This window comes from Haliaeetus leucocephalus, unplaced genomic scaffold, assembly GCF_000737465.1.
Source record: "Haliaeetus leucocephalus isolate CR32 unplaced genomic scaffold, Haliaeetus_leucocephalus-4.0 Scaffold0, whole genome shotgun sequence".
Classification (NCBI taxonomy): domain Eukaryota; kingdom Metazoa; phylum Chordata; class Aves; order Accipitriformes; family Accipitridae; genus Haliaeetus; species Haliaeetus leucocephalus.
Window position 1 is genome coordinate 7,536,108 of NW_010972436.1, and position 23,130 is coordinate 7,559,237.

Here is a 23,130-nt window from a genome sequence, read left to right on the forward strand (position 1 = left end):
CCTATTTTATTAAGATATTGAAATAGGAAAACTTTAAATGATGATGTAATCATCTTAGCTAATCGAACTTCTTCCATCTCTGGCATCACCATTAAATGAATACAAACCTTCTCCCAATGTTTACATTTGTCTGCAAACATCAGATTTGAGTTTGCTTCTATTTAAATAAATGGAATTTGTGCTGTTTATGGCAACAAAGTAAAAAAGATTTGGTCTTTAGGGGTAAATAAAAATGCAGAAGCAGAACCTATAAATTGCTGCATGACTTCAGCTCTCACTGAAATAATAGTGAATAATCTGAAACCATTCTGTTCCTAGTGAAACATCTTTAAAAGTTTTTCTCAGCACAGAAATACATGGTCTTGCTGTATGTGGACAAATACACAGACAGCTGCACTGCGGAAAAGTTTCTTGGAACTGAACTGCATACGGCATATGCTCTGTTTGTGCAGACCTCCATGCAGTCATTTTGGAAACTTCAGCCCTGCAGTTAAACTGAGAAAAAAGTGGGACGGGAGATACTCTTTTAGTAGTGTAAAGGTCCTGGAATTCCCTTGAAAAATGCTTAAAACAACTACCTAACCTGGTGTTAGTTGCTAGGAAATCAGACAACAAATAGAAAGCTCAGGAAACATATATTTGGTGTCTTTGCTTTCCTCTGGCTAAAATCTAGTAGTCATTGAAGATTGTGCAAGGGATGATTTATAGATCTTTCCGTATTACTGCCTGTCTGGTTAGCAGATGGTGTTCATTAACCAAAGAAGAATCCCTATTCTCATAAATAATTATAGCTGAATAGAGGAGTAGTAATCTGTGGAAACCTCTATTATTTGCAAGGTTTTCAGATTTATTCATGGGTATGTTTTAGCCACATGCTAGAAAAATCCCTTCCATAAAATTTAAAGTGAACTGGCACTGTTCCTGTAAAATCAGAGTTAGGGAAATGAAAGGATTCGGAGTTGTTCCATTTGTTGTGCTCATGTTGAAATACTTCAGTAAATGTTAACTGACTCTAGCTGCAAGGAGCATGTAGTATGAACATTTGCCTGTACTACACTAATACTTGCATGAAGTATAATTTGGATTTGATTCTGAAGTCTTTTGCTCTCTTGAGTTGGTTTAGTTCATAGAATATTATCCAATGGAGCAAGTGGGATAGTTTTTGTGATGAGGGTTTATGCAAGAGAGTAAAAATTCAAGTGAGAAACTTTTTTTTTCTTCTTTCTGATTTGTTAATCACTTTTGTAGCTTTGTATTACTGTTTTATCAGTCTCCTGAATTCTGGTATTTTCTTCAACATGTTCCAATCCAAAATCAGTAAGATGGATAATAAATAAAGATAGACTACTGGGACCCAGAGACATGAAGGCAAATTTAGGCATTTAAACAGGAGCTGATACTGAATGGCCACAGTTCCCCTATCAGCTGCCAGTGTTCAATGTTTAAAAAAGCGCCATTTTCTAGCTCTTAGACATTGATTGAACTGTTCAGCAACAAGCATTTTAAGAAAATTTTGGCCCTTATTCTTATGTCTTAGTTTGGGGGTGGGGGCAGGTCCAGCTTGCTGAAGAAATAGAAATTAATTCATCGTTAGCTCTCATAGAGAACATATCTATGTTTTTAACAGCCAGACTGCAGTACAAAAAGCCAGCTCTGAACATAGTAGAACCCACAACTCAAAACAACTGCTCAGGACTTCAAGAAATCAGACCCTGTGCATCCTTAGACTTAATGTGACAGAAAGACATTGAAAAGGAATAGCCATTTTTGAAAGCTGAACAAATAGCAATTTGTCAAAGGCTGCGCAAGAAATCAGCAACAAAGCTGTGATTCAGGCTTAGGAAATCTGGGCCTCAGCTCCCTCATTGACCTGCAATGCAATATTGTCTCCAGCAACTCTAATGGATGCCTGGCAAAGTCTGCAGAGAATGGCTTCTGCATCCTAATCTAATCCCTGTTTCTGTTATGCTTCCCCGAAGAACTAACAAACTATTTCACATTTCACCTGACACATATACTGAAAACCCCAGTCTTTAGGTATTGTATGCCTTTTAATAATTTTCATCTTTTGTAAATACAGACCCAGACTAATGAAAACTTCTCTTCTCATGAACCAAGTGGCTTTCTCCACACCCTGTCCATCAATCATTTCTTAGGGAAATCCACAGAAAGAATATGATGGTGAAGGAAAAGAGCTATACGATACTTTAGGGCTACATAATTCTTTTCTCAATAGTGTTCTTTGCTTCTTTTTTAAAGGGGGAATTAATGTGTCACAGGAAACAGAATAGTGGACACAAAGTTTGACTATGCTGAGAAGAGCCAATTGAATTCATAAGCTCTACTGACAATCAAGCAGCCAAATGAGTAAGCTTCCAATGTAATGTAGATGTATATATAAAGCAGTCAGCTCCTACATGCACACTGCTTAATAAGGTAAGTGACGGGTCTAGGAAATATGTGTCTTCTCAGATAGTGACAGTTGTCACTGGTATAATTTTGCACTGAGAGACCTTTGCCCTTTTGGCCTCCTGATATTTTTTTTTAAGGAAAGCAATTCAATTGGCATGCCATCTTTGCAATGTCCAGACTGTTAACAAGAGTTTGTTGTTTCTCAAAGGCCCAATATATGCCCCCAAATATATTTGCCTATATTAAGTTTCCTAATAAACAGCAGAAGTGGAATGGACACCTTGCAGATTCAAGCCTTCCTCTGGTGAATAATCCTCTTGAGGCCTTGGCTGCAGAAAAAAACATTAGTGATTTAGCCAAATCAATTCTAAATCCAGCCTCATCAATGAAAGCCCCTTAGATAAACAGTGTTATTTCAGAACCACAACCCCTTTTAAATTTAATTCTTTGCACCAGAGATTTCAATCCAAGTTAAAATTATATAGGACACGTTTAAGCATAAATAACAGCATTCACCGAAGATGAGTTACTAATTCTGTCTTTGGGAAAGCCTAAAGACTGGGTTTCCTTCAGCAACCCAGATCAGCAACTCAGCAACTGAAAAGCAGTGGCTCAGCAACTGGAAAGATAAGATGCAAATGTTTCAAATCAAATCTCTTCAAATCTGTGTCATGTGTGGCAGAAGGGTCTCCTCACGTCAGCTATCAATGAGGTAAGCTTTTGGCTTTTTGTGATCACCTCATAACTGTCAACAAAGCTGCTGGAAAGAATGTCTGAAGTGAACTGTATCGGGCACATGGTGGCAAGTGTCAGTGCTGCTCTTTTTTATCACCAAAGCATGTGAATGTCCTTGATATATATCCCATAGATGTTTCAGAACCGCCAGTTAAGGAGCACATGGACAGCCTGAGAAACAGTTCGCAGCAGCTTGAACTCTAGAGCATGTTTGTCAGTTAAGCAGAATTAAAAGCTCTTCTCTCAGCCATATATATATATATAACCTTGTTATTTTCTTGTCAGGTGAGATGTTACCAGATCCAGGTTTAGTTTCTCTTATGGATTAGCCCTCAGGGAAGAGGGGACCTTATCGTGGTTTAACCCCAGCCAGCAACTAAGCACCACACAGCCGCTCACTCACTCCCCCACCACCCAGTGGGATGGGGGAGAAAATCGGGAAAAGAAGTAAAACTCATGGGTTGAGATAAGAACAGTTTAATAGAACAGGAAAGAAGAAACTAATAATGATAATGATAACACTAATAAAATGACAACAGTAATAATAAAAGGATTGGAATATACAAATGATGCGCAGTGCAATTGCTCACCACTCGCCGATCGACACCCAGCCAGTCCCCAAGTGGCGATTCCCTCCCCCACTTCCCTGTTCCTAAACTAGATGGGACATCCCATGGTATGGAATACCCCGTTGGCCACTTTGGGTCAGGTGCCCTGGCTGCATCCTGTGCCAACTTCTTGTGCCCCTCCAGCTTTCTCACTGGCTGGGCATGAGAAGCTGAAAAATCCTTGACTTTATTCTAAACACTACTTAGCAACAACTGAAAACATCAGTGTTATCAACATTCTTCGCATACTAAACTCAAAACATAGCACTGTACCAGCTACTAGGAAGACAGTTAATTCTATCCCAGCTGAAACCAGGACAGACCTGAATGCTTCACTCTTAAATACCCAACTCAAAGGCTGCATCTCCTGATGAGTTCCCCTAGACAAGGAGACTTTCTCCAATGAGCTTTTTTCGTGCATTTGAAAGATTTTCAGAAGGGAGAAGCAAATATAGCACCCCGACCACAGTAACAGATCTAATTTTATCCAGTCTAGGGCAACAGTATATGCCTAGACAACATAGCCACCAAGGGTAAGAGGAAAACCCATATTTGTGCATTATACCAATCAAGAAAAAAGGAAGCACCTGCAATGAACAAAAAGAGGACAACTGTGGCCAGCTCTGGAGGAACTTGCACTCATATTACAGGCTGTCAGGAGTCGCAGCTGTGACGTTCAGAGCCAGCAGTGACATTCCCTAGGAGCCAGCCCTATCTGACCCCACAGATCCTGCTGTGCTGCTTAAACACAGCCCCACATTAGCAGTCTGGGCCCTGTGCAGCGCTAGGCTGCAGTTTAGTGTCCAGGAATTAACAGAGGGGCAGTGCTGTCTGACAGAGAATTGAATGTGTCAGCACAGAGAAGGAGTGCAGGGGGGTGGGAGAGGACTGGAGAGTCCAGGAAATGTTTGGAGGAGGGTGTGGAGGGAAAGTGCAAGATTGCTTACTGTGCGGGCAGATTCTGGAAAGGTTTGTGAGCTTTGGAAAAGCAAGTCAACCCCGCACCATGGCTACTGTATGGAGCTGATGTCATCTGGCTGTGCATAAAAGCCTTCACTTTTTCTTCTTTTGTGCAGTCCCAGAATGACATCACCTCGAAGCACAAGAACGTACCTTTGTGCTGCAGTACTTCCCCTGCTGGCTGCTGCCACACATCTCACTCCTCCCACATATGTCCCTCCTTTGCCCAGAAATGCTCCTTGACCTCAGCTGAATGCAAAACACCACTGTCTAGTCGACGAGAGCCCTTTGGGAGCCCGCAAACGCCAACAGTCTGTGGTAGCGTAGAGGAGCTCCTATTCAAACAACCTATAGCATGCTGTACACCTCAGCAACCCACAGTGGGGCCTCTGCAGCTGATTTCAGCTGCTTTACAATGCTGTCAAAGCTGAATGGTGTGAACTGATTAGGCAGACAGGGCAACTGTGGTGATTTAATTATTTTCAAGGTTGGATCCTCTTTGATGGGATGTACAATGGCACACAATTTAATCTTGTTACAGTCTGATATTGCTGTTAAATAAGCAGAGTGAAAAAGTTGCATTTGTAGCCTTACTTAAGAAGAAACTGCAGTTGTACAGTCATTAACAGATTTGTTTATAATTGGCGTGCATGCTTGCTTATTTAATGAGGCCCGTGACAGTCTTCGTGACATGCAAGAACAAGAGGAAAAACACCCAAAGCACATCCTGGCCTATGTTATTTCATGCAGAGAAGGGGGGTGGGAGGCAGCTGGAAGTGAACGTGCTACCCAACAAAACAAGCACCACTAAAGAAAACTAGAGAGAAGTCTGCACAGAAAACACAAGTCTATAGGAATGCGGCAAACTGAGGGCTGAGCGTTTCCCATTAGAAACCCCAAGTCACCCACAGTTCCCCTGTAATACCATATATCTCCTGTTCAGTACAGAAATTCTGCAGATGCCCATCATCCCTGTGCCTACTTGTGCAAATGAAAGCATGTTGCACTTACAGCCCTCAGTCTCTGATCAGGTGATCTTTGAAGGTGTACATGTGCAGAAACATCCACTAGGAAAGCATTTGAGGAATTATGAGGAAATGCAATGTTTTTAGAGCTGTAATGGGTTATTTCTACTTAGCTGACTTTGGGTGGCATAAGCTGGGACTCCATTACACATAGAGGAAGAAGGAAACACACCTTCCCAGAGGAAATCTGGCTAACTTACCGTTAACATGCCACAGCATCTGGAACCCACTTCGAGTGTTCAGTCCATCAGAATAAAACACCACATGAAGGCTGGTCCCTGTAGTGGTCCCTGCCAGTGGAAGAGACTGTCCACAGAAAGTGCCTATCAGGTTGGACTGTACATCAGGTCCATCATAGAGCTGAAATGAAATAAAAAATATCCTAGTGAGCAAAAAGCAGCTTCCCAATTCTTAATGTTTTGTACAGAATGTCAAAAAAAAAGCAGTGAGACTTCTCGCACTGGCCATGTTTGCACAGCAATATGAGCTCTGGGGACTGTGGAAAGATCTGGATGAAATGATGAGCAACTATAACTACAATATGTCTTTAAACCCGGCTGCACACTGTGTACAGTAGGAAGATTTTGCTCTTTCTGTTTTGATGTGTATTGGGGGTTGCTGGGGAAGAAGATAAAGGGCAAATGGCAATGAACTGAAATAGAAAGAACAAGGGGATGTCACGGGTCTGATTTGACCATGCATCTAACATGCTTAGTGCCTCCACACCCCTTGGTGACAACTCTGTTTACATCTTCATTTCTTTAAGATAGCACTCAGGTGATTTCAGGACTAACTGATCTTGTGATGGAGAAAACCAAGCAGTCAGCATCACCAGGGCCTCCCAGAGTACTGAGGACAAACTGAAAACCAAATGCAAAGTAAATCCTCAAAAACCACAAGACAAACTTCACATCTGTTTATTTATTGTTTCATGATCTTATGCTAGTGTCCTGCTTCAGAGAAGCAGTGGACTGAGCCATGCTTTCTGAAATTTTGTACTTTCTGTTTGATTTCCTAGTCATATTTTACATGATGGTGTTTTGACAGTCAGTGTGTTGGCACATGCAGCCAGCCTGAAAATCTTTCTGTTCTCCAAACATGGATGACAAATCTTCCATCCCACACTTAAAACATCATCAGGTAAAAAAAACCAAAACAAATAAAATGCTGAGGAAATATTCCTGTATTTAAAACTTGACATCTGAAGTTAGTCATATGCTCACATTTAAATGAAAACACTTAATACATGTTTTGATGGGGTGATAGTGGATGTTTAGAGCTTTTAAGCCTCTTTAAATTAGTTGTCTCCAAACAGGTTTAAAGGGTCTTTCAAATTCTAGTTTTGTGACTTTTTTCAAATCCAGTAAATCACACTGAATATGCATCTATATTCCTCATCAAAAACCCCAATGCTCAGTGTCATTTTTCAGGGGTGAGCGGTATAATTTTTGCAAAGCTGGTAAAAATGAGATATTTTAGCTAAATTGCCTTTGACTGATGATATCAGATTGCCAGTTGTTGTCAAGTTAGGAGTTGCTTTATTATTTCTACTTTTGTTACTAAGATTCTTAAAGTTTAGAAAAACAGCAACCCTTGTGCGTTGTTATCACTTTGCCACAGTTCATCTGATCTTCTGTTTCACAGAGCACATCTTCCTAACACAACCCAGCAAATCACTGGCACAGAAACCATGTCTGAACATTCTCATTGTGAATTTTTGGCATGCTTCCTTTCAGAATTTCAACAAAAACTTTTCTCTGTTCTGAAGCCATCACCGTAAAGTTCTCTCTGTGCAAAGAATCAAATCTATGATCTGTAGAAAAACAGCCAAGGTTTATTTATCTTTGCTCTCTATTCAAATCTCTTTTCCAAACATCTGATTCCACTAAGAATTCTCCTACACTCAACACCCATAGTATGGAAGTATGATATTACAGTAAATATTAATTAACCAAGTTAGCTACTAATTTTTGCACATGTTTTCTAGCAGACTTACATATGGGAATGAGTAATTAAACCCTCAGCTTTTCTGTTCAAGACGTAGGTCTTGCAGAACCTTCAGAAATCTTGTGGTTGATTTAAGACATAGTTGGGGCCAAGAAATCTACTCAAATTGTTTCAAATCCTCAAGCAGACAGTCTAGTTTGAATGTCTTTTTTTAATAAAAAATAAATTGGATGTTGTTCAGCCAGAAGTTAGGAGCAAATTGCAGGAATAATTCTGTGGTAATATTCCATGGCCTATTTTATGCCTGGTGACCATGAATCTTTTGGGGTTTCAAACCTCTAATACAATGAAAGGCTCAGAGAATGAGGAGAGTATTGGAACTTGAGAACTATCACTCCATTTGGTATGATTTCTCTAGGCAAAAACAGAGAAGCCTGAAAGTTTCTAATTGCAGACCCATTGCTGGTAGTTCTTGCAAAGCCTTGATCAGATGTGTTTGGTAATAGATATGAAATTGTCATAAAGATTAGATGTTAAGAAGTTGAACATCCATCTGTATGCTTTCCAAATGCAAAGCTTGAAGGACCGCCTGACAGACAGATGAGCTGTCCCATGCCCAGAATTACAGTTATGACCTTCCTCCAAGCCAGACTGAGCTTTACACATTCTTTTATGGCTTAAGTTCAGCAAAATGAAACAAAATCAGATCCAATTAGATTTTTTAATAGTACTACTTCCTTTGACAGCTTTCTGGTATATACTGCTCATATTTCTGTGGCTTCAAGCCATGGAAATCTTAGACCAAAAAAATATGAATGGTGAAGAATGAATCAACGTGGAGATCATGAATCTGTGTTCTGAATTGACGCAAAAACTATGTTAAGATACATATTCAACAATCAGCCATTAGCTTTAGTGATTACAAATGAAAAACCATTCTAAAGAACTACGGACTAAATCATACCCAGAAACTTTCAAATCAAAACAAAAAAACTAACCTTCATGAATCTCCTGCAACTTTGATTCATCAAGGGAGTGTTATTTTTATCTGAGACAGCGAATGTCACATTTCTATGTAATTTCCCCTGAAAACACTCTGTCAGTTTTTTGAGACACAAAGAATGGTTACTATGGCAATCCCTTCATGCCGCGCTGCCCCATGGGTCTGGGTTCAGAGCAGAGTTTCGCAGGAAATTCGAGTGCCTGGCCAGCTGTAACTCATTGAGAGAGGCAGAACCACGACTGCTAGAATTACAGTGGGGTTTTTCAAGATGTCTTTCATTTCTAAATGAAGGGAACAGCTGTGTGTTTTCACAGGGCATTTTGAACTTCTCAAACCACATTTTGCTCTCACACAAATACAGGCAAGTGAAACTGAAGCTGAACGCAGATCTCACAAGCCACAATTTCTCTTCTGATCTTTGAGATAGTGTTTCTTGTCTAAGGGCCTGCTTTGTCAGCTGTGCTATCCTAACTGCTGCAAATCAAGGGAAGGTTCTTCCCCAGGCTATATGAGGCAAGGTACTCCCTTGGACTGAGCAAGACAATTGAATCTTGGGGCAGTTTTTTAGCCATTCTGGTACCACACTGACTCTAGGAATCAGGGATTGGACTCCCTCCCAGTTCCTCATTGGGAAGAAAGTGCTTGCTCCCTTTCTGTGTAGATATTTGTTTTGTAGTTTATTTATTTGTTCAGACCTTTTACCCTCCATCAGAAAATCCAAGGGCTTTGTAATGATTTTGGCAGACACTCCAACAGGCAAAATATGCAAACAGCTGCAGCACATGTTCAGATCCTTAGCCTCCCCTCTTTAACTGAAGTAATTGCCCAGCAGCACCCAGAGCACTCCATTTCATCAGCCTGCACCCCGGCACCGGGCCCAGGCAGGGATGCAGTACATTCAGATGAATTATTAGGCATGGGCTCAATAACTGTTATGAGAAACTCCTTATCAGGCTGCCTAGGAGCAAGCATATAGGCTGACACAAAATTACAAAGGGGCAGTACTAGCTCTCTAAGGGCTGAATCAAGCAACGGGACTGCCCTGCAGTAAAGTGGCAGCTGAAAACCGTCTGCTGTATATTGGAGTGGGGCTGGGACAGCAGGTCTAGCCAAGGCTGCAGGAAGGGTACAGCTTGGGTAGCTCTCCCGGAGGAGACACCATGGTCACCAGTATTACGTTTTTGCTTTTCTGACTCTTCAGCCTGGAAATATGTCGCTGACACCAGTAACAATGCTCTGGAGGCCACAGCTGTTCACCTCTCTCTGGAGGAGCAAAGCAAAGCGGCGTGACCTGCGTCACAGAGAATCTCATCGCCAGAACTAGAGCAAGGGCTCAAGGACAGCTGACTGGAAAATGGAGTTTCCGCTGCATGGAAAGAAATAAAGATCTCAAACAAATGGGAGGAAAGAAACTTTGAATGTGTTCCATTTGGGCATACTCGAAGCAGGGACATTTTTCTAGCTGAGGACCTTGTCAAGCTTTTTCATTCTTGCAAAGTGAGACTGGCAGGAGCCTTCCAGACAGGTAGTAGCACTCCATCTGTTCAGTTTTCCTGGCAGAAAACTGATTATTTTTTTTTTAGGTCAAAATTTCAATTTTCACTTGGAGAACTTTATTTCTGTGAAAAGGTGCATTTTTTCATCAGGAAAATCATTATAAAGGAAAACCCCCCAACCTAACCTGCTCTGGAAAAAAGCTGCATGCATACATACATTAGTTAGGCGTAACACATAGTCTTAGTCCAGAGATGACGGGGTCTTTAAAGATAAGCTTTCAGTTTCATACGAGGGGAAAATCCATCCTATGAATACTGACAGTTCTCATTTTATTGTACTGTAAATAATTCTAGTATCAGATGTCATGATTTCATTATATGAGTAATTATATCAATAATTGCCTCAATTTGAGTCTTGAAACAATTTGTTTGCAGTCCAAAAGCCTTTTTACAGGGACCAGCAGCAACAGCCCTGGGCTGTATTTGCAGAACTCGGGAAAGGAGGTTGCACCTTGGATCAGACCAGCATATCTGCAAGTGTCCCACCCATTGCCAGAGACCCTAGGACACCCTCGAAGAGCTATTCTGACACACACAAGTATCCCATTCCTCTTAGAAGTGGGAAACCTAATGAGGGATTGTTTTGAATGATCTAAACACTAGAGGCAGTGATTACAGGTATCTGAGCAGCTCTTCCTGAATGGGTCGTTTTTTGGAAAGGAAATTTTGATGGCATCGCAACAAATATGTTACCAGAAAACAAAACCAAAAACCAGACAATATAATCATCATCCAAGTAACAGAATGCACTCCAAAGTGAGATCACCATTAACTGTTAAAGCAAGAATTAACACAAATAAAAATATTCCATTTCCAAGCAACACATTTCCTTCTAGAAGAACTAGAGTGTAAGCTTAAGAACCTGCAGGTCCGTCAGCCAGAGAAAAAAAAACCAAACAAACTGAAGCTCCAGGATGTGGCACATTGTCCTAGCTTAGCACCACAGCGACATAGTTTTCCTAGAAACAAAGACTTAAGACTTTGAGTGACTTACTGTGTGGAGCCTTGTTATTTCTGCACAAACAGGAGAACAAAATAAGGTTATGTTTGTGTGTGCATGAAGAGAAGTGTTTGCAATTGCTTCTAGAAAAAAGCCCTCCTTAAGAACTCATTCTAAATAATGTTTTAATATGATTAATATTTAGATAGGTTTATGCCCTAGATGACCTTTGATAAAACTCCTTGCTCTGACCACCATAGGCAACTTTCTTGTCTCCACACAATGACACATTTTCACTAATTAACCATTTTATTCCATAGTACAATGGAGTTTGACATCGTGCATCACTAGACGTATAGGTACACTGGTTAATCTCGCTGGGATTATCTAACATATGGAAATGTATAAATGTCTAGTTTTTTAATAGTAAGAGTTGTATCTCAGTCTATGTTTTGTCTCGTAACCTGAGCCTGAAATACTCAGAGCCCTTTGAAAGTTTTAAGCAAAGTTAAATTCCACATTGGACTGCAGTGATAGTTCTAAAAAAGAAATTTTCATCTCTTACATTACCACTTACTACCTGCTCAAAGAAAACAAGAATTTCTAACTACAAGCAAATCTGCTCATTCCTGTCTTTATAGGAAAGGTTTATTTCTGCAAATGATATAAAAGTAATAATTTTCTTTAGCAAGACTGGATTTATTATAAGAACATAAGAAATGCAGTGTGTATCTGAATGAAATTTGAAAATTGTTTTAGATATAAGAGTAGGAAACAACTGCTTTTTAAGAAAGGAGTGCCTAGGAGACATCCACCTAATTGGTCAATCCCACGATCTGCACTCAAAACCTTATTTGTTCAGCATGAGATTTTAGATCCCCAAGCCTGTGTTAGGAGAGCACCTGCACCTAATCGCCATGCTGTCTGGATGGAGAAGGTCTCAGCCACCTGCAATGGGGCAGTCCTGGATTCTCACCCATGCATGCCAGATGGAGCAGGCTGAGCTGAAAGCAAGGCCATCCAGTGCAGGAGTGTGTCCAAAAAGCCTGCCTTTCAGCTAACCACTGTGAGTGCTTTGACCTCAGATCATGGCTCCATTGCCTGGGGCAAACCCAGGCTGCCCAGGTGTCCTGTTCCTGACCCCATGCCTCTCCCTGAGGTACAGGCAGATATTTGCTGTCATGGCCAGCATTCAGACAGGTCCTTGAAGTGTCTCTCCTGCCTTTGCTTACCAAGGCGCTGCTTGGGGATCTATGTCCTTGTGGCAGTGGGATCACACATGCCTGGTCACAAGGCTGTGGCTATTTTGATAGATTGCCTGCTTTCCTCAATGCCTCAGAAATTGAGGTGGCTCCTCTGCAGCAAGAATCCACTCGTGGTGGCGGGAGCAGGACTGCTTTTGAATATTTCCAAAGTTATTCTTCAGCAGAAAGCTGCTACTGTGGGAAAAGCTCCTTACAAAGAGATGGGGCTGTGCCTAGGGACACAGTAATCGGGGGGGATGGACAAGGTGCGTCTGCCCTGAGAAGGCCAGGGCAGGTCTGAGCAGTTTGCAGCGCTGCTGACTTGCGTGCAGGGCTGAGTGCTGCTCCTTACGTGCTTTGCTGGCCCAGATGAACTGAACTTCCAGCGCAGGCAACATCACACTGACACCATCAGAGGGCAGAGAGGGCAGGATCCTCTCTGGGAATTCCCCCATTTTAGAAAATCATGCATAACTATGGCAACTGAGGAGAGCTGCAGCTTGGTCTCAGCAAGTGAAGGTGGGAGAAAAGAGAAATATTCCTGCCTCTTAGGCTTTCAAGAAAGCAAAACTGCCTGCTCATGGGAACAACAGGGAGGGGAGGGACAAAACCTTCCTCAAAGTCCGGTGTGGTTTTCTGGAGGCTTCCCTTTGATGAGGGGAAGCTTTGATCAATTCAGATGGGGTTTCTCCAGCCACCATGTAGTTTCATACCGTGATGCCTGCGCTGAGTGGGATAAGCCACTTCATTGCACAGTCTCACAGATGCTGGCCAGCTTTCCAGCAAAATTTGGAATATAGAAGAAGAACAGGAGAGAAAAATCCAGCTGCAACTAGATGAGTCCCAAATACCCTTTCCCCAACAAGGGGCATGCACACTATCATCATATGGTAATATTTCACAGTCACTTCATTGTACAGTGCTTTTTTCCTGAAGGTACAGGCAAAGTCACATTGCTCTGAGCTGTCAGGGTGTGGAAAATGCTGAGTCCATGAAGGTCTGACTCATTTTGTGAGTCCAAGAGCAGAGTCTGTGCTGGCTTCACTCGTGCTTCTTGTCATCTGAAGTTTCTGTAGGCAGCATGCAACCCTTTCATCACTGACAAATTTAGCTGTCTTGAGGCGTGGGGGTATTTGTGTGCATTTGTAAGTAAGTCTGCTTCTAAGTAACCTTTCAAAGAGTAAAGCCAAAGTGTACTTCAATTCTGGCAGTGCAGGCAATTGGGAAAACAAAAATCTGAGCCCTGATCCAGTCTTGTCTAGGGTGGGCAGCTTTTTGGCCCAACAGTCTCCTTCCAAGTATCCAGATCTCTCACTGAAAATCAGTGCAAGGGCTAAGATTTCCATGTGTACCAATGGTGAGGCCTGCCATAGAAACCCAAGGAGAATTGTCGCTTTTATCCTTACAGTCTTGCACTGAAGGACTTCTTGTGGAGGCCCATAAACCCCTGAAGGAATTCAGGGATGGGCTGGCATACTGCCAACTTGCATGGTAATACATTAATGGATACCACTGCTGTCTGGCCAGCAGGCTGTAATTTGATGTCTGTGTGCAGAACCTGGATGGGTATATTTAATATATCATCTGCTTCCCCAGGGTGATGTACTACCGGTGACATTTTGTAAATCAATGCATGGCCATAAGCAAAGCCATTCTCTGTGCTTGGAGAATTCCTGCAGCACTTTAAAAAGAGACACTCATAAATCAAATGTAATAATGTTAATGTCCTAGTATGTTTTAAGCATATTTACTAATTACAGGTACAAAAGGGAATAAAACCAGAAACAGGGTAAGCTTTTTTTTTTCTATGATAAGCTAATAAAATAGAGGATGACCAGCTGAGTGCAAGCAACAATTATGTAATGCAGTATTCCCTGATGGACAAAAGGGATATTATGGCACATCCCTGGAAAGTTACTGTGGCTTAAAAAAGGAAAAAAAAAAGGATTTATCATGTTACTACCAGAAGGAAATGAAACAGTTCTCAGGAGCAGATGCCATATTAATTACCATACTGATTTGATAATATCCCACATATAAGGGTGCAATGGTATTTTAACCACTCTGAGCCTAATTGCTGAAAGAGTCTGGACTGCTTAAGTACACTGGCAGTAAGTAAGCAAGGAAGTTCTTTATTCCAAAGAGGAATTCTGACCTGCCCTGCAGAAGAAGGAAGGGTACTGTTGTTTTCAGGCAGTCATTTACCCCCATAAGATGTTCTTTTGCATTAACCCAATGATAATTCCATCTTTGCTGCTAGACTAACATGCTACACAGACCAAAGGGGTGAGACTCAAACACAGAGCTCTGAAACTCGTCCTGGCGCATGACACAATTTTACTATCTGCTTATCAGGCTGGTGGCATCTTGCAAAAGGCTGGGCAAGGTCTTCCCTGTACTTATTAAAAGCAGATGCTAAACAGACTGGACTTCAAGTGACAGTTGTACTTTCTGAGCAGAAGAACATAGAGGGATATTGTCACTGAAGGACAGAAAGATTTGTGGTTTTCAAATAACATTTTTCTAAGATAAGAAAGGAGTACATTTCAATCCTACTGCCCAACTCTGATCTTCAGGGCAATAACATGACATTCTCCTTACTTATAAAATAGCTTTGCCTCTGTGGAGATTATGTTCTGTCATACTAAATAAGAAGGTAATTCATCATTAAAGATGGGGAGTTAAATATATGCCTGTTCAGCTAATAACCTGGTGAATGTAGAGGAAGGAATGACATTTCTATGTCATTGTCTGCAATATCTCACTGGCTACAGCCTGATAACTCCTCTAGAAAGACTAATGTTAGGTTATTAAGCCAAGCCACAGCAAGCAATATAATTTAAAGACCATCCAATCTAATTACAGTTAGTGCAGCATCACTAGGAAACAGTCTGTTATTTGGTAAGCCTTGTATTATATCATTGCCACTTGTGTACATGTCTTTATCAGAAGCTATTCATCTCATATTCTTGAAAACTTCGCTGTAAAACTCCTTCCAAAATGTCACACATCTTGTGAGTATTACTAGCCATGAGCCAACATCCTCCGACAGGCCCTGAAACGCTGCATGCTGCTCATTTGTTGAGAAAATGCTCGTATGAGATTCATGCTAGGGACTGACATTATAAAAAAATGCAGGTTTGCCTCTGTCCTACACTGCCCCTTCTCAGTTTCTGGTACCTATGCACAGGGGCAAAAAATTGCCACCAAATCAGAAGAACAGGGCTTTTTCCTTCCTACTTGACACAGGTACAAAGAGTTGTACATGCTGAAGTGGTGGAGATGCAGGCCCTGCCCAGGCCAGATCGAGTCAGAGTCACCCAAGGCTCCCTGTGGAGAAGGAATGCTCACCATGAGTAACACCAGGCAGCTGCTGCAAACAGCGGTCTGGCTCACAAGAAGCGTCCCATGGTCAAAGGAGAAAAGGAACTAGTTGACGCAATACTTGGCTGACTTCTCATTGTACAGCTATGACTGCATTTCAGTCTGGGACAGCCACGCACTGTACTTGCATTTGCTTGTACTCTTTGGACATCTATCTTTTTCTTTGTCCTGTATTTGAAACAGTTATTTGCTCTAAGTGATGATAATATCTTTGGTAACTGACAAATGCTAGGAATACCTGTGTGTAGAAACTTTTGGTTTTGTCATTATTCTACATATTTAATTTCTGACTCGTATGTGGACTAAGCCAGGGAGAAAATAGAAAATTAATATATTCTGTGTGTATCAGACTGAATTAGTCACAAGGCAAAATGCTCTTCTTGTATACTACACGTGGGTTTGGGTCAGAAATGTAAGTAAGTCATAACTAATCACGAAACTGAAGAACACGCCTTCTTCCAGTATGGAGGCTGGGACCAAAACCAGAATGTCCAGCAGGCCAGGTCCAGCAGTACTCAGGAACGCAGCTTGCCCAGCCTAGCTGTCCCTACCCCACCAAGCACCATGATTTTCTCTTTTAAGAATTCAGAAAGATTTCAAAAAAATCAGAGCTCTATTTTGAGACATATGCAATGTCATAAAAATATGTCCACATGCATTAAATCTGCATCTCCCACTGACTTTTAAAACCAGCTCTGCTATTTTGGTTTTTTTGCAACTGCCACTTCTTGATTGTACTCTGCTCAGACAGGTCAGCTCTCTGCTATAACACCTCTGCAACACTTAATCTTGTCCTTCTCCATCACATATCACTTTCCCTTACGCCCTCTACGACCACCACCACTGTGATCATCACCTAATCCAACCTAACAGCTAACTCTTGTACTTCCCATCCCCAGCCTCTCAGCAAGTAACAGCAAATATTGTCACCAAGCCTGCCATCTGCTAGCTGCCATGGAGCACCAGGCTGCTACTCTCAGGGCTGCCACAGAGCTAAGATGACAAATAGGGTGTTGCTGCCTGCTGCAAAGGGCTGAGGTGGGAGACATGCTGCCACCAAACACAAAAGGAGATAGGAAAAGGGGCATCTAAAAGATCCTGGGGAAAAAGAGCACCTGATCAGCACCAGTGGCCACTCCGGTTTGTGAGTGCAGCTACATGGAAACTGAGCAGCAGCTTCCCATTTCCTCCAAGAAAACAGTGAAGGGCTCTGGCACATGGTCCACACGCTGCACACTTGGACTACAGTGAACAGGATTATACCTCTATTCTGCCAGTGTTATACTCAGCCAGGGCATCAGAGCTTTCCCCTTTTAGGCTTCTTTGCAATAAAAGAATCTCAAAACTAGCATGTGGCAGAAAAGTAATTTATCTTAACTGAACAGCTATGAGTGGGTTGTTTTTTTTTTTAATTAACCTTTTTTCCAATTTGCAGTGGCGTCAGATTGCACATGGATTTCAGACAGAAAAGTCCCAGATATCCACAGTCCACTTAGAAAGTGAACTGCACACTTGTTCCAGATGATTCCCCCTTTCCCCTATACCACAGAGCACTCACAGCCTTGCCAACATGCTCCCCTTTCGCAAGATGCAGGGTGGGAGCAAACACTATTCAGTTCCCTGGCTGGTTTAACCTTGTTCTCTTTTTTACACTATGGCACATATTTGTGTAGCATGCAACAACCAAATGAGAATATCTTTTCCAAGTGGTATTTCTTAATGGCATTTGAGAAAGATTTGTAAGTAATGTCACATGAATTGCAAATTAAAGCCTTCTTAACACACTTCCATTACTCTGTTTTTCCCTTGCATTTTCCTCTTTATACCTCTTTCAGTCTGTATTTTCTTTGATTGGAAGCACTGAAAAATTGTTAAAACAAAGAGTGCAAGTACTTTTCTGCTCCCTGTCTCCTCACTCCTTACGATATGTTTTATTTCAGTTCTTTTAAGTGCTTTGGATCAGGTCCTTGCCTCTGGCACTATTCCTCCAGCCTTGACTTATGTCTAGAATAGCGTCTTCTGGCAAGTCTCTTGCTCCTCACTGGCTGGCTACTGTGTGCAGGGCTCCTGCTTTCCATGGATCACGGGCTTAGGCATCTTGAGACTAGCACTGGCCTCTCCACTTGGCTCCAATGTTTCCTTTTCAGCCTCCTCACAAAAATGAACCAGGCCTTAACAGTTAGTTCTCAATACAGTGCTCCCTTGTTTATTTTATTCACATGTCTATTCTTTCTTTCCATTCCTGGCCGCAAAGAGAAGAAAGCTGGAAGAACACCACATTTGCCAGCAGTTTATTACCAATTTTGAGCTGTGAAAGCTGGCATAATAAGAAGGTAGAGGGAGCAAGGGAGTACATCTAGAGGGAATAGATTAGCCCATCACCAGGCCTGCTGCTGGACCTTCTGCAAGACCCCAGTGTAAGCAAGTATCCCCAGAAATGTGGGCACTATTCCTTAGCCCTCTCTTTGGCTGTAAGTAGTCTTCTCTAACACTTCTCTAAATTTCAATTCCTCTTGTGTAAAACCTAAGTAGAGCACAGGGGCTACGTGCTGGCATTCTGTACAAGGGGGACATCTGAAGGATGGATTAGTTCAGCAAAACAGCGGCAGGAGATTGTAATCCTCAGTATAGCAGTGATCATGACTACACTGTACTTCCCACCATACTGAGAGAAAATATCTTTTCAGTTGTCCTAGAAATAAAATTTTTGAGGAAAAAAAGAAATAAAGGGTATTGGACTTTAGATTGACTGGATGGCTTATTTGGCTAAAAATTTCTTATTTTGTTTGTGGGTAAATTCACTTTCAGTCCCTTTAAAGAAGCAGATTAATTGTGAAAAGGAAAATATAAAAGGAGACACAGCAACCCTCCCTTTAAAAGTGTAGAAATAACACATTTTAAAGTTTTTGAACATTCCCCACTCCTTCTCAGATAAAAACAAGAGGAAAATAATTGGGCTCATTGCCTTTTTTGCAATCAATTTACTAATCTCAGGATTTCTTTTTCTTTACATGAAGCTGGAATCATGACACCTCACTTCACCCATAAAAGCCAGTGCATCTAATTTAAGGTGGTAGCTAGACTCTCTGTAGCAAATTTAGGCACCTGCAAAATAAGTGATCCATCTTTCCTATTGCAGACACCTGTCTTAAGGTAGGATGAAGTGATCTCTGGCAATGCTTCACTCCCTACTGATCGCAGAGGAAATAAGGACAAATAATTTGGACTTAACACTTGAGTTTTAATGGCTAAATTTAGATAAGATAAATTTCCCCTTGGTCCTCCACATCCTTCTTGTTTTTCTTTATTGGCAAAGACCTGATTTTTCTTGTTTCTAGCATCTGGGTACATACCTTCAAGAAGTCACGGTCACAGTCAGTTCCATCTTCTAAATCAAAGGCTGTGAAGCTATAGTTGAGTGTGTTCCCGTTTGTAGTTTGGATAGTCCAATTGCAGTGCTCATTTAATGGGTAATTATTTGGATAATTTAAACTTTCCAATATGCCATGGCTACGATTAACAGTCAGTACGTCGTGGCAAACTGAAAAAAAGAGTGATAATAAATTATATTTGTGCAGTGCTTATTAACCCAGTGTCTCAAAAAATTATTAACTGAAGTTATTGATAGCATTACAAGGTGAGAAATACTTCTATTTACAGATTAGAGAAGAGAAATCATGCAGAAAGAGATCTGTGACCTTTTGAAGAACATATTGCATGTTGCAAAAAAAATCCAGAACTTCCAAACTTGACTCATTCAGCTCTGTTACAACCTCTTCTGACACTTGCACACTCATCAGTATATGTAGTACTTTTTTTTTTTTTTGCAGTTTTCTTTAATTCTAAATACATGGTTATTCCTGAAACATATTTTCTTCTATTTATTTATTTTTTTAACTAATAATAGAAATTTGCCCTCTCATTTTAAACAATTTGGGGAGGGTGCTCAGCAAAGATTAACTAATGGATTGAAGTTGTTTATTTCAGCAAACTGGAAAAAAATTATAATCTCTAGCTAAAACAACAAATGGAAAGTACACTACTTGTATTGGATTTTCTAGCTCCAGGAACTGGAATTGATCATGAAATTCTTTAAAAAGGAGCCGTGATTTTCCTTGTGGGTCATCCAATAGAATCCTAGCATAAGCACTAGACACTCACCTGGAATAATGAGAGCTTTCCTTGAAGTGCAGAGAAAATGAAAAAGAAACTAAACTAGATAAAGAGTGAAATTACAATTATGGCATTAGGTCAGTGAGTCTCATTTTCCTGTATCCAACTTTCACTAAGGACAGAAAATATCAATGTGGCAATCCCTTGTCTGGAGACAGCATACAATGTGTGTTGGGAGCAGACCAGTGTAATGCACAGAGAAGAACTGGGCAGGAGGTGGGGAGCAGGACAGGCTCTTTGCTTTGTACAGCAAATCTGCAGTGTTTGAACAGTAGAAATAGCTGAGATTCACTTATAAAACTCCTCTATTTTCTGTCACTAGGGATAATACACCTACTTCCTGCAATTTTTTTTAATTCTTTCCAAATGATTTACAAAGCAGCAAGGTCTGTGTTTTTAGGACTTCAAAATGCTCAGGATACAGCTGAAGGTCAGGGTCAGGTGGAGTGGAGCTTGTCTGCAAAGCTACACTGAAGCATACAACTGTTTGAAAGGACAGGATGAAGAGCACAAAAAGGATTTTGAAGAATGCAAGATGGGTAAAAGCTGCTACATCCTGCCATCAAGATTTTATTAGAAACATATCAGACACAAAGGTGCCTTCGAATGTTAACTTGATACCATGTTTTCCTTTGCAATATTTTCCAATTCATCATTACATTTCTTTCATGTATACATAAATGCATCTGGCATCTAAGCATCCTTATTTTATACCTCTACTTCCTACATAATTTTAGCTTTTGGGCAAGCCATTGAAAGTTTTCTCTGATGCATCTTTGGGAATTAAATATGAATGTAAAAAGTGGATCACATTATCTGATAGCTCAGGTTCTACATCTGAGTCCTTTGAAATTGCTCTTTCTGTTTAATTAATGAAAGGGGAGGAACCCTTTTCTAATATATCATCTTGACTTTTCAGTCTGAAAAGTACATGGTAGATGAATCTGTGATATCTTTAAGGAATGAGGGAGCCAAAGCTCCCTCACTCTTCTAATTATTGTACATGCCATGTGTGGATGAATAGCTTTGGTTTTTTCATAATCCATTTACTATTGTCCAAACCTAGGACAACTTAATGTCTATAAATCTACAGCAATCCCTATCACTTGGGCATGTCATGTTTAGGGTATGCAAAGATGCTTGCAAATCATTTTGTATGTGGTGAAATTCCGTATCTTCCAATGTGCATTTAGCGTGTATAAGGAGAAAAGTAAACACCGGGATGATATTCAAGGTTATGACTGGGAACAAAATAACTTTAATTTGTCATGTATCTTCTCGGATTTTTCTCCAAATGTTATTATTCTGATATTTCTGGGGTAGAACTATTTTACAAAAAAATGTTTGCAAGAAAAATGTGACCTTAACCATAAGATATAAAAAATGAAACTTTTTGAAGTGTTCCAGGTAGGCTAAATGATCCTAAGCACCCACAATGATCCAGGATGTCTGAGGGTAACTCACTTTGCCATCCTGCCTCAAAAGCAGCTAGAAGAACAGAGGAGCTTGTTCTATCTGCCTTCTCTGTTAAAAAGTCAGGAGACTGGGTGAGCAGAAGAGCAAGAACAGCCCAATCTACCCTGTTATGGACTCCTAGCACTTGTTATTCTCAGTAAATCTAGAGTGGTAAGTGTCACTGGCACAGGTAATAGAAGTAGAGCCACCTCACCAGCTTTCTTCTAGGCAGGAGATAATCTCCAACACGAGTAGATGGGCAGCTAATTTTTAGCTCTCTGTGCTCTGTGACAGTAGCAGACTAGAGAATCTGAGTCAATAATAAGCTCTATACAGTGTCCTCTGCTCATGAATAGGTAAGATCATGAGCTGCAAGAAGCAGCTTCAGGAACAAGCTGAACTGGAGAAACATGTTATTCTCATCTTCTTTTACTTACTTACCCTGTTTGTATTTGGCTAAAAAACCTTCACCTCGCAGACTGCTACCTGTCCTTAGTTTTACATACATGCTGTCTCCACTGGAATGGATGGGTTGTGGTATCTGATTCCCACAAAATTTACCTAGCTGTTTAGCATTACTGCTGTTGCCATCATATACCTTAAAAAAAAAAAAAAAAAAGAGAGAGAGAAAAAAAATAATTTAACAGAGCTGATGGCATTACAAATCCAAGTAATTTCCCCATGACAAATGTCTTGCTAGGGAATTGTTACTGGGTATACAAGAGGTTAAATTGTATTTCTGCTCAGAGGAAGCCTGACAGGCATTTCAGAAACAAGCAAATCAGTGGAAAACCAGGAAGCCAGTAACTGAATACTGGTGGGTTTTGAGGGGCTTACTCACCAAGAGGGGAAAACTGCACTCCATTTCAACTCTATTAAATATATTCAAATAATTTATCCAACAATTCAAATATGAAATTTGTGATTAACAATAGGGTTATCAACACTGTTGTGCTTTTTTCCTTGTAATTTACTAAGAAAGCATACTAAGGCCTTGGTCCAAAACACAGCAGGTTTAAAAGATATAGACAGATTCTTGTTTCAATGGCCTTTTTATCTAGACACAAATGCTTTTCTTACCAGCAGCTACACAGACACTGCTGCCTTACCTCTCACTGCTCTGTGATATGAAGGTAGCACGTCAGCATGGAGCTTTCCTTTTCTGGGTCTGTTTACTTACAAATGTTTGAAGACCAGGACCATATGTTTTTTCCTTGCCTGTGTACTCATCATACTCAGCTGCCTCCTATGGAGCAAAGCATCAGAAGGTACATACCGCAAGGTAATCAAAGTTGCACTTTGGGTGATATGCTAGATGGAACTGTTCAAACTGGATTTTGAATGGGGTTCCTCGGTTTCCTCTGAGCAACCAGTAGCATTCTGAATTGTGGTAATATGGCATAGGGTAGTTGGGAGACATGAAGATACCAGAAGCTGTCATCAAAGTCCCACCACAACCTGCAAATGGCAAAGAAACCAAACCAACATTTAACACCTAGAAGAGCAGAGAAGTAGACATGATGTGTGAGATTCACACTACTGTCCTCCTTCACATACCCTGAACATCTTCAGTGATGCCTGAAAAATCTGCATTTAGCCAACAGTGTTGTAAGCAGAAGAGAGCCCATAGCACCTAGAAGTATTAACTATCTAATTGGAAGAGTGCTCCTCATAGATAGCTAATCTTC

At 40.9% G+C, this 23,130-nt stretch overlaps 1 protein-coding gene across 1 annotated transcript in view; it reads right to left on the bottom strand.

The window, feature by feature from the left end:
* CUBN (cubilin (intrinsic factor-cobalamin receptor)) overlaps positions 1-23,130 on the bottom strand; it is a 148,794-nt gene that overhangs the window by 86,227 nt on the left and 39,437 nt on the right. Inside the window, exons 25-28 of the mRNA XM_010576658.1 lie at positions 22,719-22,900; positions 21,884-22,040; positions 19,168-19,355; positions 5,941-6,100 (exon numbers count right to left, since the gene is read on the bottom strand). Of these exons, the coding sequence (XP_010574960.1) occupies positions 5,941-6,100; positions 19,168-19,355; positions 21,884-22,040; positions 22,719-22,900 (687 nt within the window). The remainder of the gene's footprint in view (positions 1-5,940; positions 6,101-19,167; positions 19,356-21,883; positions 22,041-22,718; positions 22,901-23,130) is intronic.